Source organism: Phyllobates terribilis, unplaced genomic scaffold (assembly GCF_046119375.1).
Source record: "Phyllobates terribilis strain yellow unplaced genomic scaffold, ASM4611937v1 Scaffold_3__8_contigs__length_932513732, whole genome shotgun sequence".
Lineage (NCBI taxonomy): Eukaryota > Metazoa > Chordata > Amphibia > Anura > Dendrobatidae > Phyllobates > Phyllobates terribilis.
Window position 1 is genome coordinate 709,168,628 of NW_027362763.1, and position 15,167 is coordinate 709,183,794.

Genomic DNA, 15,167 nt, shown 5'->3' on the forward strand with positions numbered 1-15,167 from the left:
TGTGAGCCAGTTTCTTTGTAGCGCTTGATGGTTTTTCAACTGCACTTGGGGACACTTTCAAAGTTTGCCCAATTTTTCGCACTGACTGACCTTCATTTCTTAAAGTAATGATGGCCACTCGTTTTTCTTTACTTAGCTGCTTTTTTCTTGCCATAATACAAATTCTAACAGTCTATTCAGTAGGACTATCAGCTGTGTATCCACCTGACTTCTGCACAACACAACTGATGGTCCCAACCCCATTTATAAGGCAAGAAATCCCACTTATTAAACCTGACAAGGCACACCTGTGAAGTGAAAACTATTTCCGGTCACTACCTCTTGAAGCTCATCAAGAGAATGCCAAGAGTGTGCAAAGCAGTCATCAAAGCAAAAGGTGGCTACTTTGAAGAACCTAGAATATAAGACATATTTTCAGTTGTTTCACACTTTTTTGTTAAGTATATAATTCCACATGTGTTAAGTCATAGTTTTGATGCCTTCAGTGTGAATGTACAATTTTCATAGTCATGAAAATACAGAAAAATCTTTAAATGAGGTGTGTCCAAACTTTTGGTCTGTACTGTATGTGTGACATAATGTAAGCTAAAGAATTAAATAAAAAAGCATTCCTCACATCAAAGTTTTTATCCTCTTAATATATTACAGTCATCATATTATACAGCACTGTGTACTTACAATTGCTCATTTTGCCTTTCTACGCAGCTAATTCTGCTCTTTTCTCTATGTAGAAACAGGAAGTCTCTTTTCGCAGCATTTATGATTCCTCTCTTCAACTCCTGACCCAGCTGTTCCGCTCCTCCCCCTGCCAGGGACTTTTGCAGTGACTCATGACTCATACAGGGAAAACGTACCTCTTGTTTCTACATAGAGCTTAGAGGGATTCAGCTAGTCAGTTTTTAATCATGTGATGTCATATACCTAATGGAAAAGAGAAGAATTACTGGGTAGAAAGACAAAATGAGCAATTGTAAGTACACAGTGCTATATAATATGATGACTGCAATATATTAAGAGGATAAAAATTTTGATAGGAGGAGTGTCCCAGGGTACGGCAAGGAGCCATTTAGTGATAACACATGTCCTGATCTATAGGGCTCTATGCACCATGCACCTTGCCAGTCACCCTCGCCCATATTGTAGATGTGCTGAAATCACAGTGAAGTGTGAGCAATGCAAATTGACTTTCCCACTAGATATTTATGGCCTGCCAGCTATTCTGTGACACGGACATGGAGATTGAACGTTGTGAAGGGACGCAGAGAGAAAGGTTTGCAAACCCCAATGACATTATCTGCGTCTGGGGAGCCGGTAACATTTGTGCAAGGACAAGGAGAGCTGTGCGGTCCCGACACACACTGATCTGTATTCATAGCCTCTTCAGCCCCCAAGGGACACTAAATATAGAGTTTGTCTCATCCTCACTCATTCTACAGATGTAAGTTATTGTTCCCTATTATCAGCCATTAGAGGACAAGAGAACTGCACATAACACATCTGCATCTCTGGCTGATATGGGCATAAAAGGGGACAAACTTATGGTGTGGCCCCCATGCTCCCCTGACCTCAACCCCATTGAGAACCTCTGGAGCATCATCAAAAGGAGTGTCTATGATGGCGGGAGGCAGTTCACATCTAAGCAACAGCTCTGGGAGGGTATTCTGTCCTCATGCAAAACAATTGAAGCAGAAACCATCCAAAACCAGACAAATTCAATGGACAAGAGAGTTCAGAAGCTCCTTTCGAACAAGCGGTCCTATGTGCAAATGTAACATCACCTAGAATAAAGTTTTGAGTTGAAAACTGTTTGATTTCAGTTTGTAATAACCTGTTAATGCTTATAATTTCAAAAATGACCATTTTTTTGTTCTTTATTAAAATGAAAAGGTTGAAAACTCTGCTGTGCATAATAATTTGGAACATGCATTTTGAGTGCAGTTTGAGTTTTTTATTTTTTTTAAAATATACTGTTATCATAGGCAGTTTGTGCAAAAACCTTTCAATTGTACTCTAATAGTTATTTGACTGGAAAATTACAATGACTGCAATTCATATAGGTAATTTGGGAAAATCTGAGAAAATATTATTTGCATAAGAATTTGGAACACAGTGTATGTATGATCAATCGCATACTCGCAGTCATGAGCCCATTCCCAGCACTGGAAAATCATGATAGGTGGCAAACTGCGCACTGTGAGGATTCACAAACTTGAACTGCTTGAACCTGAAAACTATCGGACCTCTAAAAGGGAATTTTCAGAAAATTATCAGCATGATACTGACAGAAAGAGCGATTCTGCTGGGTGAGTAAAATAAACCTGGTCAGAAATGATCGACATACAGTATATACTATTTTTGGGGTAATGATATGGCTTCCAGATAACACAAAGAGTATAAGTATGTGTATGTATAATTCTCACCTGGATGCAGTAATCTAGTAATAACCAGCACTATTCTCTTACCTGGATCTCCTGCACCGACTCATTGTGCACTAACAGAAGCATTAACACGAAGCTGACCCACGTGATCGTGGGGATCCTCATCTGCGCCGTCAAGTAAAATATGGCGGTATTCAGAAAAATGGCAGCCAGGCCTTTCATCCCCAGTACAAGCCAGCATGCCAATATGCCATACACCATCAGGAGCCAGGGGTGATACTGGAATAGAAATATGGTATTAATTGAAATATCTCTAAGTAGTAAGGACACAGAGTTTTGTTACCACACATATAATAAAGCAAGTAAATGGTACTGTCCTTAGAACAATCTTTGTATAAATTAATAGTACAGGTGAATATAAGAAACTTTGTAATATAAGTTATTAGAGAATTCTGCTTCTTTCTCCACGTATGAGACACTTTCTTCTCTCACTCCTGCCACTCACTAACCACTCACTCTGGAAAAAAAACAGCTCAAATCTATTTTGTTCAAAGTAGGACAGACTACGAGCACCATAAGGTATCAGATTAAACTTGCTTTTATACTCTAGGAAGAGTGAAGAGCACTCAGCACAGTGAGAGAGAAGTCAGACACAGGCAGATCGAGCTGCAACATCACTTCAATTCTGGATTCATATCTACACAGCTCAGTACTGCTTTATAACGTTCTCCATACTTTTGCTTTCTAGTAAGTGTTTATCCCAACTCACAGCTTGATTCACAGCCACACTGCTCAGTACTGCTGTATGATGTCCTCTATGCTGTTGCTTTCTAGCAAGTGTTTATCCCAACCCACAGCTTGATTCCCAGCCACACTGCTCAGTACTGCCGTATAATGTCCTCTATGTTGCTGCTTTCTAGTAAGTGTTTATCCCAACTAAGAGCTGGATTCACAGCCACACTGCTCAGTACTGCTGTATAATGTCCTCTATGTTGCTGCTTTCTAGTAAGTGTTTATCCCAACTCAGAGCTGGATTCACATCCACACTGCTCAGTACTGCTGTATAATATCCTCCATGCTGCTGCTGCTTCTGAACATGTGCTATAAGGAGACAGGAGAGCAGGAATCCCTCATGTCTGTGTGCTGTGTATGAGGGGCATCATAGCAGTTAGTCTCCAACCAATAACTCAGGGACAAATGAAAACTAGTGAGAGAAAAACAGGTGAAAAATACAGAATACAAGATCTATAATGGCCAGAATGGTGCTATTCCGCATGTATACGCAAATACAAATGAAATCTTGTTCTGAAACAACAGGTACCCTTTAATTTAAACAATACAGTACAGTACGCAGCAAAGCTACTGGGTTAAATCCCAGCACTGCCGGTCATGATTAGATGCGTCTGACTAGCTTTGACTAAGATCCAGGAAATGGGTTCACCTGGTGTCAGTCTGCTGAATATTGATCAGAATTGAGTGTGCTGAAGCTAGTGAGTGACCAGCCAAAATGTCATCTGTAGCTGGGAGAGAGACAAGCCAGAGTCTCTCTCTGAATGGAGACTACATGGGTCAGCAAGGAAAGCTGAGCAGTCTGTGTGTTGGAGCTATAGAGTAATGTGTGGAAGCTGCAGCCTGTTCAGTGTGCACTGTGCCTGGAGATAAAAACATCTGTTTGGCGCAGGAAGCTGCTGGAGCTCAGGCTGAAGGTGATACCAAGACTGGTAGGACCATACATCTTCTGTGTGTAAAGTTTGCTCCGGGAGAAAGGACTGTAATCTGTTTGTGTGAGCCCGCACTGACATACAGGTATGTGCCTGCTGAATGAGCTGTTTATTTGCTGTTAAACCTTTGTGCCCAGAAGAGGCCGTTTTGGTTTTATGAAAGCAATAAAACGGTACGTTTGGACCAAACGACATTACCTGTGTGAACACTACCTAATGCTCACCGGAGAGCGTGAATCCCTACAAGTAATAATTTAAAAAATTGTATAATCCAAACTAGACAAATTGAGAAATGATAGACAGATAGTAAATGTGCAGCTACATTCCTCCCCTCCACCCTCTCATGCTGCTGTGTGTCAGTCTTCACTGTTGTTTTTGCATTGTTTTCTTGAACCAAGTGCTCAGGATGAACAAGAAAGCACAGGTAAAAGTAACACTGAAACAGGCATAAGTGTATGGAGCTGTGGAAGGCCAGGTCCAGAGAGGATTTAATGGTATATAGGTAATTTTTATTTAAAATGTAAAATGTTTCTGATGATTCTGTGGAAAAAATGTCGTAACATTGTAAATTGTACGCTTTTCTCATTTACACGTGAAATTACAGCAAAATCTGTTCCAAGATGAATAAATTGGATGATTAGAGGATTTCTCAGATCCTGGGTTCACCTTCTGACACTTCCATACACCGCCCTACACAGATCCTCTCTACGGAGATTTCCATCAGTACAAGGACAGGGAAATATCAGCAGGGTTCCTGCCCATAGTGGTCAGCAGCTCTGTAATCCTGCCTCCCGGCTATAGGTGCCATTCAAAGCAAATCCCTGCACGTGCTGGGAAAAGAAGGAAAGATAATGACTGTGTCCTCATCTAATGTCTCACCGAACCCTCCGCACGGTGGAGAATGTCTATGCTGAGCTCTGAGCCGAGAGCTCATCAGAAAACTTTAGGTCTCATTTACGGAAACTTCCTTGAAAGTGTAGATAGAGGTTTGCACTGATAACCTGATAGGTATGGGGGGGGGGTTAAGCAATATGTTCTCCGTCATCTGCGAATGTTCACTTAACACTCAGCACATTTTTTTTGTGGTCCTGCAAGATAGGACGTCTACCAGTAACTTACAGTATATCCCAAACAGTATGGCTTCTGAGAGTTTTCTTATGTCAACGCCAACTTTGGATGGTCGTCATCCTGGAAATCATTAAAAAAAATTTGGGTGTAACTTAGACCTCTTTTTTTTTAAGAACAAATCCCTTGTATCCCATTCCCTATCGCTCTATGTCTTGATCTTCACCTTTCTGAGATGGAGGGGCAAAAAAAAGACTTCCAGTTTCAATGGCTCCAGAAGGTTTGGGGTGTTTATAGCAAAGTCCATGACATGTGACAGCTTTTCAAGAAGGTCTGCCCTTTTTCTAGGAGGCTCCAGGATGGCCATGCACAGCACCATTAGTAGGTGATTATTAGATTACCCTCCCACATTGGGATCTCGTAGAGGCTTGTCAGTAAGAACTTTACCCTTTGTTCCACAGTGCCACGAAAAAAAAATTGTAGACTATATACATTTATTCACCTTTCCTGACTTCAGCGCCAGGCCCTGAGTCACCCCACCTCTAGCAGATGGGCCTGACTATGACTTTGTCCTTTGGGAAGCACTCCTGTGATGAAATCTTCATGGGTCATTAGCCCGGCTTGGGTGGCAGAATGCTGCCTGAGTATACAAGTACTTGGAGTCCTGTCACTTCTTGTTGTCTGTTATTTAGTTCTTCTATTCTGTGGTTCAAGCACTGCTGCTGTACAACAGCTTCCAGTGCCAACAGTACATCGCTGATCCAGCAACTACTCCGTCCTGCACCAGCACCACTTGTGCAATCTGCTTGAGAACCTCTCATTTGGATCAGAAGCTCCGAAGATCCGTCTCACCAAGTGAGACATAATCATGTACAGTAAAGACCAAAAGTTTGGACACACCTTCTCATTTAAAGATTTTTCTGTATTTTCATGACTATGAAAATTGTACATTCTTACTGAAGGCATCAAAACTATGAATTAACACATGTGGAATTATATACTTAACAAAAAAGTGTGAAACAACTGAAAATATGTCTTATATTCCAGGTTCTTCAAAGTAGCACCTTTTACTTTGATGACTGCTTTGCACACTCTTGGCATTCTCTTGATGAGCTTCAAGAGGTAGTCACCAGAAATGGTCTTACAACAATCTTGAAGGAGTTCCCAGAGATGCTTAGCACTTGTTGGCCCTTTTTCCTTCACTCTGCGGTCCAGCTCACCCCAAACCATCTCGATTGGGTTCAGGTCTGGTGACTGTGGAGGCCAGGTCATCTGGCGTAGCACCCCATCACTCTCCCTCTTGGTCAAATAGCCCTTACACAGCCTGGAGGTGTGTTTGGGGTCATTGTCCTGTTGAAAAATAAATGATGGTCCAACTAAACGCAAACCGGATGGAATAGCATGCTGCTGCAAGATGCTGTGGTAGCCATGCTGGTTCAGTATGCCTTCAATTTTGAAAAAATCCCCAAGTGTCACCAGCAAAGCACCCCCACACCATCACACCTCCTCCTCCATGCTTCATGGTGGGAACCAGGCATGTAGAGTCCATCCGTTCACCTTTTCTGCGTCGCACAAAGACACGGTGGTTGGAACCAAAGATCTCAAATTTGGACTCATCAGACCAAAGCACAGATTTCCACTGGTCTAATGTCCATTCCTTGTGTTCTTTAGCCCAAACAAGTCTCTTCTGCTTGTTGCCTGTCCTTAGCAGTGGTTTCCTAGCAGCTATTTTACCATTAAGGCCTGCTGCACAAAGTCTCCTCTTAACAGTTGTTGTAGAGATGTGTCGGCTGCTAGAACTCTGTGTGGTATTGACCTGGTCTCTAATCTGAGCTGCTGTTAACCTGCGATTTCTGAGGCTGGTGACTCGGATAATCTTATCCTCAGAAGCAAAGGTGACTCTTGGTCTTCCTTTCCTGGGGCGGTCCTCATGTGAGCCAGTTTCTTAGTAGCGATTGATGGTTTTCGCAACTGCACTTGGGGACACTTTCAAAGTTTTCCCAATTTTTCGGATTGACTGACCTTCATTTTTTAAAGTAATGATGGGCACTCGTTTTTCTTTACTTAACTGCTTTTTTCTTGCCATAATACAAATTTTAACAGCCTATTCAGTAGGACTATCAGCTGTGTATCCACCAGAGTTCTGCACAACACAACTGATGGTCCCAACCCCATTTATAAGGCAAGAAATCCCACTTATTAAACCTGACAGGGCACACCTGTGAAGTGAAAACCATTTCCGGTGACTACCTCTTGAAGCTCATCAAGAGAATGCCAAGAGTGTGCAAAGCAGTCATCAAAGCAAAAGGTGGCCACTTTGAAGAACCTAGAACATAAGATATATTTTCAGTTGTTTTACACTTTTTTGTTACGTATATAATTCCACATGTGTTAATTCATAGTTTTGATGCCTTCAATGTGAATGTACAATTTTCATAGTCATGAAAATACAGAAAAATCTTTAAATGAGAAGGTGTGTCCAAACTTTTGGTCTGTACTGTGTGTGTATATATATATATATATATATATATATATATATATATATATATATATACTGGGGATTTCTCATTATTATACATAACTTAATTTACGGACATCCATGGTGTGATTTCTTTGCCTGTGTGGATTGGATGGGTTGATACCAACATCTGGTGAGCATTTCATGTCAATAGCACCTTTAGAAATATATTTACTTAGAAAATTGGTGACGTGTTCAATACTTATTTCACCCGCTGTATATATACAAAAGTGAAATCTGAAGTGAAATCTAAATCATATCAATACTGATGTGACCACCTTTCACCTTCAAATCAGCATCAATTCTTCTAGGTACACTTGCACACAGTCAGGGATTTTGTAGGATTATAGTCAGGTGAATGAGTAACCAATTATATCAAACAGGTAATAATGATCATCATTTTCATATGAAGATTTAAGCACAGTAATTAACGGAAACAGAAACCGCTGTGTAGGAGGCTTAAAATTGAGTCTGGATTATGCAAACTCTGCTACAAAGATTAGGCAGGAGAAAACAGTTTCATGTCACAGGTCATATACCATGGCAATAAGATGCAAGGTAGTTATGCTGCATCAGCAAGGTCTCTCCCAGGCAAATATTTCAAAGCAGACTGAAGTTTCAAGATGGGCTGTTCTAGCTGTTTTGAAGAAGCACAAAGAAGCAGACAATGTTGCCGGCGGCCAAGGAAACTTAGTGGAGCAGATGAAAAACACATCATGATTACGTCCCTTCAAAACTGGAAGATGTCCAGCAGTGCCATCAGCTCAGAGCTGGCAGAAACCAGTGGGACCTAGCTACAACCATCTAACATTCAGCGATGTCTGGCCTGAAGTGTTCTTTTTAGAACAATGGTGGCCAAAAAGCCTTCCATATGCAAACAAAGCACATGGAAACTAATGCGCACAAAAACATATGAACTCCGGTGCAGAAAAATGGCAGCACATGCTCTGGACTGATGAGACAAAATATTAAATATTTGTAATAGCAGATTGTTCATCAAAGACGTGGAGAACGTTACAATAATGAGTGTCTGCAGACAGCAGTGAAGCATGGTGGAGGGTCCTGCAAATTTGATGCTGCATTTCAGCAAATGGAATTGGGATTTGGTCAGGATTAAAGTTTCCTCAATGCTGAGAAATACAGGCAGATACTTATCCATCATGTAAAATCATCAGGGAAGCAGATGATCAGCTCTAAATTTATTCTGCAGCAATGACCCCAAACATACAGCCTATGTAGTTAGGAACTATCTTCAGAATAAAGAAGGACAAGGAGTCATGGAATTGATGATATGGGCTCACATAGCCCTGATCTCACATCCTCCGGTCTGTCTGGAATTACAGGAAGACAAAGAAGGATTTGCGCAAGCCTCTGTAATGCAGCGGCTTGCTTGGCATTACTGTAATGCTCCAGGATGTGTTTTGGGCTGACCATGTACCTCCCCCTCAGGTGACTGGTCACATGACTATGACATAGTGCAGGTCCTGTGCACCCAGAATGTCTGATCACATGACTATGACATCAGCACAGGTCCTGTGGGTGTGTACTACAGGATATATAAACCCTGGTAGTCTTGACACGGGGAGTGTGTGTAAGGCGTGAGGTCTGTTTCCTGTGTGGGACACCGCTAGAGTGTGAGGCCTAGTGAGGCCTAATGAGGCCTATTGAAGCCTGAAAGGCGGAGGCTGGATCCTTAGCAGTGTAAGCAATGCCAGTGGCCTTGGAGGGCAGAGGCTTGAAAGACAAGAGTCCTGAAAGGCAAAGGCTGGATGTTAAGTGTGAAGACATACCAGTAGCCTTCGAAGGTAAGAGGGCTGGAGACCCCCACCTGGGAAGCCTAAAAGCCACAGCGGTGGCAGAACGAAACCGTTAAGACCCGGCAAAAGGTAAAAGCGGTACGTTATATGGACATTGTTATAGTTACTTTGCTGAAGGCTGTAACTGGAGCCAAGTGGGCATAGCTGCCACTGCAAAGGCTCGTGGACATTATATGTGTGATAAGCGGTTTATGATAAATAATAAACTGCTGCATTGTGAAAAAAAACGGAAAGACATTGCATGTGTGCTTTAATTGACCAGATGCAGCGAGTATCCCCCAGTATGATGACTAGCGTTGCCTTACACCTCATATACCGGAAATCTGGGGTCAGTTCTCCAAGATGTTTGGAACAAACTCCAAGAAGAAGAAGTTTTAATAAGTACGACATTTGTTTACATATTTTCTATAGTCTAAGCCTGGGTACATCCTATAATCAGATGCATCTTATGGTCTAAGAAATATGGTAACATATTTAAAAGACAATTTCACACTATTGATCTACTCTGTTCAATTGCTCAGTGGTTAATGGCAAAGTAAGCATTGATTTCAGAGAATTCCAGCAGCGGCACCACCCTCAATCAGTTGATCACAAAGTACTTTCTATTTAAGTTGTGGCCCTACTCATACCTTGATAAAGGAGTAACAAGGCCACAAGTATCAGACTACAATTGCTGGACCACTTACACAACTTTCCTCGTACAATGGATGTTGTATAAAAAAAAGGATGTTTGCATTCAGCCAACAACTATCCGAGGTTTATCAATGTAACGGGTCTGGGAGGCGGAACCTCTGAGCAACTTATACAAGGGGGCGGTCCTTGTAAGGAAGCGGGTGGCGACCAGGGAAGACAGACAGGTAGTCACAGCAGGTGACCGGGACAGTCTCTGGGTAAACGGGCAGGAGGTCACAGCAAGTGACCGGGGCAGTCTCTGGGTGAACGGGCAGGAGGTCACGGCAAGTGACCGGGACAGTCTCTGGGTGAACGGGCAGGAGGTCACGGCAAGTGACCGGGACAGTCTCTGGGTAAAGGGTAGGTACGACCTGTGACGGCAGAGCCTCCAGGTAGGCTAGCAGGCAGATGGCAGATGTGTACTCCCAGGTGAGCAGGCGAGAGTCTCTGGATAAGCAGGCGGTCACAGCATGTGACGGCGGAGCCTCCAGGTAGGCTAACAGGCAGGTAGCAGATGAGCGCTCCCAGGTGAGCGGGCAAGAGTCTCTGGACTGGCAGGTGGTCACAGCACGTGACGGCGGAGCCTCCAGGTAGGCTAGCAAACAGGTAGCAGATGAGCGCTCCCAGGTGAGCGGGCAAGAGTCTCTGGACTGGCAGGTGGTCACAGCACGTGACGGCGGAACCTCCTGGTAGGTTAGCAGGCAGGTAGCAGGTGGGCGCTCCCAGGTGAGCGGGCAAGCTGGTCCATAGACAGACTGACAGGTGTCGGAAGGCAGACCGTCGGACCTCAGGCTAGCAAGCAGGTAAGCGGATAACAGGCAGGAATCAGACAGCAATCTGGCAGAAAACTGGCAGGTAACTGGCAGGTAACTGGAAACGGGACCTGAGGGCTGAAGCAGAGTAGTGAACAGTGCAACAACATTGCTCGGGCACCTCCATTTTGGAGGAGGTGCCTTATATATGGTGAAGTCCTCCGGCCATTGGCCGGGGACTCCTTAGGACGGTGCGCACGGCCCCTTTAAGAGGGGGGGAGCGCGCGCGCGCGCGCCCTAAGCACCGTGGCCGGGAGGGAGGGCGCGCTGCCAGCAGAGCGGGAGGAGGACGCCGGGCTCGGAGCGGAGAGGTGAGGGGAACAACGTCCCTGCCTAGCAGAGGGCAGGGACGCCGACGCTACAGTACCCCCCCCCTTTAGGCCCCCCCTTTTTTAGGCCAGACAGAAATTTAGCAAGGATGAGAGGGGCATGGATGTTCTCCCGGGGCTCCCACGTTCTCTCTTCAGGACCAAACCCCTTCCAATCTACTAGAAAAAAGGTCTTTCCTCTTACCCTTTTTGTGGCCAGAATGTTCTCTACCTCAAACTCGTTTTCAGCGGAAACCGGAGCAGGAGGCGTACCTGTAGACTTGGAAAAAGAGTTAAGTACCACGGGTTTGAGGAGAGATACATGGAAGGAGTTAGGGATCCGCAAGTTGGCCGGGAGTTTCAATTTATAGGCCACCGGGTTGATCTGACTGATGACCTCCAGAGGACCGATGAACCGAGGCCCTAACTTATAGGACGGAATCTTGAGCCGGACATACTTGGACGAGAGCCAGACCTTATCCCCTGGACGGAATTGAGGAGGATCCAGACGTTTTTTGTCAGCATGTCTTTTCATACGCTCGGACGACTGAAGGAGTGCGGACCAGGTACTCTCCCACATGGAGGAAAATTTGTTAACAAGAGATTCCGCAGCCGGATTATCCACCGAGATGGAGACGGGAAATGGGATCCGAGGATGCTGACCGAAGACTACAAAAAATGGGGATTTGGAGGAAGATTCGCTCTCGTGATTGTTGTAAGAGAATTCGGCCCATGGCAGGAGATCCACCCAGTCAGAATGGTGGGCATTAACGAAGTGCCGGAGGTAACTGGTCAGGATCTGATTGATCTGCTCCACTTGACCATTAGACTGTGGGTGGTAAGCGGAGGAGAAGTCCAGGGTGACGTCTAGCAATTTACAAGTGGCTTTCCAGAAACGTGAGGTGAACTGTACCCCACGATCCGACACGATGTGGAGGGGCAGGCCATGAAGACGGAAGATGTGGCGGATAAAGTCTTTAGCCAGCTCGGGTGCAGACGGGAGGCCTGGCAGGGGAATAAAGTGAGCCATCTTGGAAAAGCGGTCAGCGACCACCCAAATGACCGTACAACCGGCAGAGGCGGGGAGATCAGTTATGAAGTCCATAGCAATATGCTGCCAGGGGGCAGCAGGCACAGGAAGCGGAAGGAGTCGACCGGCTGGCAGGTGTCTCGGGACTTTGTTGCAGGCGCAGGACACACAGGCAGAAACAAAGTCTATTACGTCCTTGTGCAGGGTAGGCCAACAGTAGTGCCGGGTAATAAGCTGGAGGGTCTTTTTCTGACCGGCGTGGCCAGCTAGTTTAGACGAATAGCCCCAGTGTAGGATCTTCTCCCGATCAGGTACTGAAACGAACGTCTTACCGGGAGGGAGACGTTTTAGACTCACGGGAGCCACCTGCATTACTCTGGCGGGATCGATGATATGTTTAGGTTCTTCCTCGAGATCGGACACCAGAAAGGATCGGGACAAGGCGTCTGCTTTGATGTTTTTGTCAGCCGGGCGAAAATGAAGAACAAAATCAAAGCGAGCAAAAAACAAGGACCACCGGGCTTGGCGCGGGTTAAGTCTCTGGGCATGCTGGAGGTAAGCCAAGTTCTTGTGGTCAGTGTAAATTATTACCGAGTGAAGAGCCCCCTCGAGTAGGTAACGCCACTCCTCCAATGCCAGCTTGATGGCCAATAACTCTCGGTCTCCTATGGAATAGTTGCGCTCAGAAGAGGAGAAGAGTTTGGAGAAGAAGCCACAAGTTACCATTCTCCCGGAAGACGATTTTTGGGTAAGTACCGCTCCGGCTCCAGAGGAGGAGGCGTCAACTTCCAGGAAGAACTGCTTGTTGCCGTCCGGGCGATGCAGCACCGGGGCGGAAGAGAAGGCCTGTTTTAAGGAAAGAAAGGCCTCCTCTGCTTCGGGCGGCCACTCTCTGGGATTAGTGTCCTTACGGGTGAGCGCGGAAATTGGGGCAGTCCGGGAAGAGAAGTGCGGTATGAAGAGGCGGTAGTAGTTGGCGAAGCCCAGGAACCGCTGAATAGCCTTCAACCCCTCCGGTCGAGGCCATTTCTCGATGGCAGACAGTTTCTCTGGATCCATTCGGAGGCCGGTCTGAGAAATAATGTAGCCCAAAAACGGAAGCGAGGTCTGCTCAAAGAGGCACTTCTCATATTTAGCGAAGAGGTGATTCTGCCTGAGCCTGAGCAGGACCTGACGAACATCCCTCCGGTGAGTCTGGAGATCCGGAGAGAAGACCAAGATGTCGTCCAGGTACACCACTACGCAGGAGTAGAGAAGGTCCCGGAAGATGTCATTGACCAACTCTTGAAAGATAGCAGGAGCATTACAGAGACCAAAGGGCATTACCAGATATTCATAGTGGCCGTCCCGGGTGTTGAATGCAGTCTTCCATTCATCCCCCTGACGGATACGGACCAGGTTGTACGCCCCACGGAGGTCCAGTTTGGTGAAGATTCTAGCCCCCCTCAGACGATCAAATAACTCCGGAATGAGCGGAAGGGGGTACTTATTCTTCACCGTGATCTGGTTAAGGCCTCTATAGTCTATACAGGGACGGAGAGAGCCGTCCTTCTTTTTAACGAAAAAGAAGCCTGCTCCCGCCGGGGAGGTAGATTTCCGGATGAATCCCCGGGCCAGATTCTCCTCAATATATTCGGACATCGACCGGGTCTCAGCAGCGGACAATGGGTAAATACGCCCACGGGGAGGCGTAGTACCGGGTAACAGGTCGATAGGACAGTCGTATGGTCTATGAGGAGGTAATGTCTCTGCCTCCTTTTTATTAAAGACATCAGCAAATGACCAATAAGGAATCGGAAGTCCAGGTAGATTAGTTGGGGTAGGAGAAGGACGGACGGGATGAATGGAACCAAACAAGTCTTATGGCAGTCCTGTCCCCAACGAAGGACTTCTCCGGTCTTCCAGTCAAGCACGGGTGCATGTTTCTGGAGCCAAGGTGGACCTAGTAAGAGGGCGTGAGAGAGTCCAGGCAGAACATGAAAAGAGATGCTCTCAGAATGCAGCATTCCCACCTGCAGAGTAATGGATTCGGTGATGAGTTGGATGGGACGTGGTAAGAGGCCCCCATCCACGGCAGCGACAGATAAGGGTACAGCCAGAGGTTTGGTGGGAATGCGGTGTTTTTCTACCAGGGACTGTGAAATAAGATTCTCGGCTGCTCCAGAGTCAAGTTGGGCTAGTTCGAAAAAACGGTTCTCCCCGCAGATAATTGAGACTGACAGCAGCAGAGATGGAGAGGATTTATTCTTGTCTAGGTCGACCTCTCTGAGCGAACCTAGACACAGGCGTTTCCCGACCTCTCCGGGCAGGTACGGATCCGGTGCTCCTTGCTGCCACAGTAGAAGCAGCTCCCCTCGGCACGGCGTAAGTCCTGACGGGTCTTGACCATCTTGGTCTGGTCGACCTGCATAGGCTCAGGAGAGAGTACCTGGGGAGAAACGGAGGGAGTGACGGGTTTCTGGAAGGTAGGAGCTAGACGTGGAAACCTCCTCTCACGGGTGACCTCTTTGGCACGCTCCTGGAACCGTAGGTCAATCCGGGTGGCAAGAGTTATTAAGTCATCGAGAGTGGTAGGAATGTCCCGACCGGCGAGTTCATCTTTAATACGGCCGGACAGACCCTCCCAGAAGACAGACACCAAAGCGTCGTTATCCCAGGCCAGCTCCGAGGCAAGGGTACGGAACCGTATGGCATATTGGCCCACGGTGAGACTTCCCTGACGGAGGCGTAGCAGAGACGATGCGGATGAGGTCTTCCGTCCGGGTTCGTCGAAGACTTTCCGGAAAGCCGTGAGAAAGGCAGGCAAGTCGGACACCAGGGGGTCTCCTCTCTCCCATCGAGGATTT

General features: G+C 46.0%; 1 protein-coding gene across 4 annotated transcripts in view; it reads right to left on the reverse strand.

The window, feature by feature from the left end:
* Positions 1 to 15,167, reverse strand: part of HHAT (hedgehog acyltransferase) — a 411,417-nt gene that overhangs the window by 371,069 nt on the left and 25,181 nt on the right. For all 4 annotated transcript variants that reach the window (XM_073671998.1, XM_073671996.1, XM_073671997.1 and 1 more), the window contains one exon: positions 2,463 to 2,657. In XM_073671998.1, the coding sequence (XP_073528099.1) occupies positions 2,463 to 2,657 (195 nt within the window). The remainder of the gene's footprint in view (positions 1 to 2,462; positions 2,658 to 15,167) is intronic.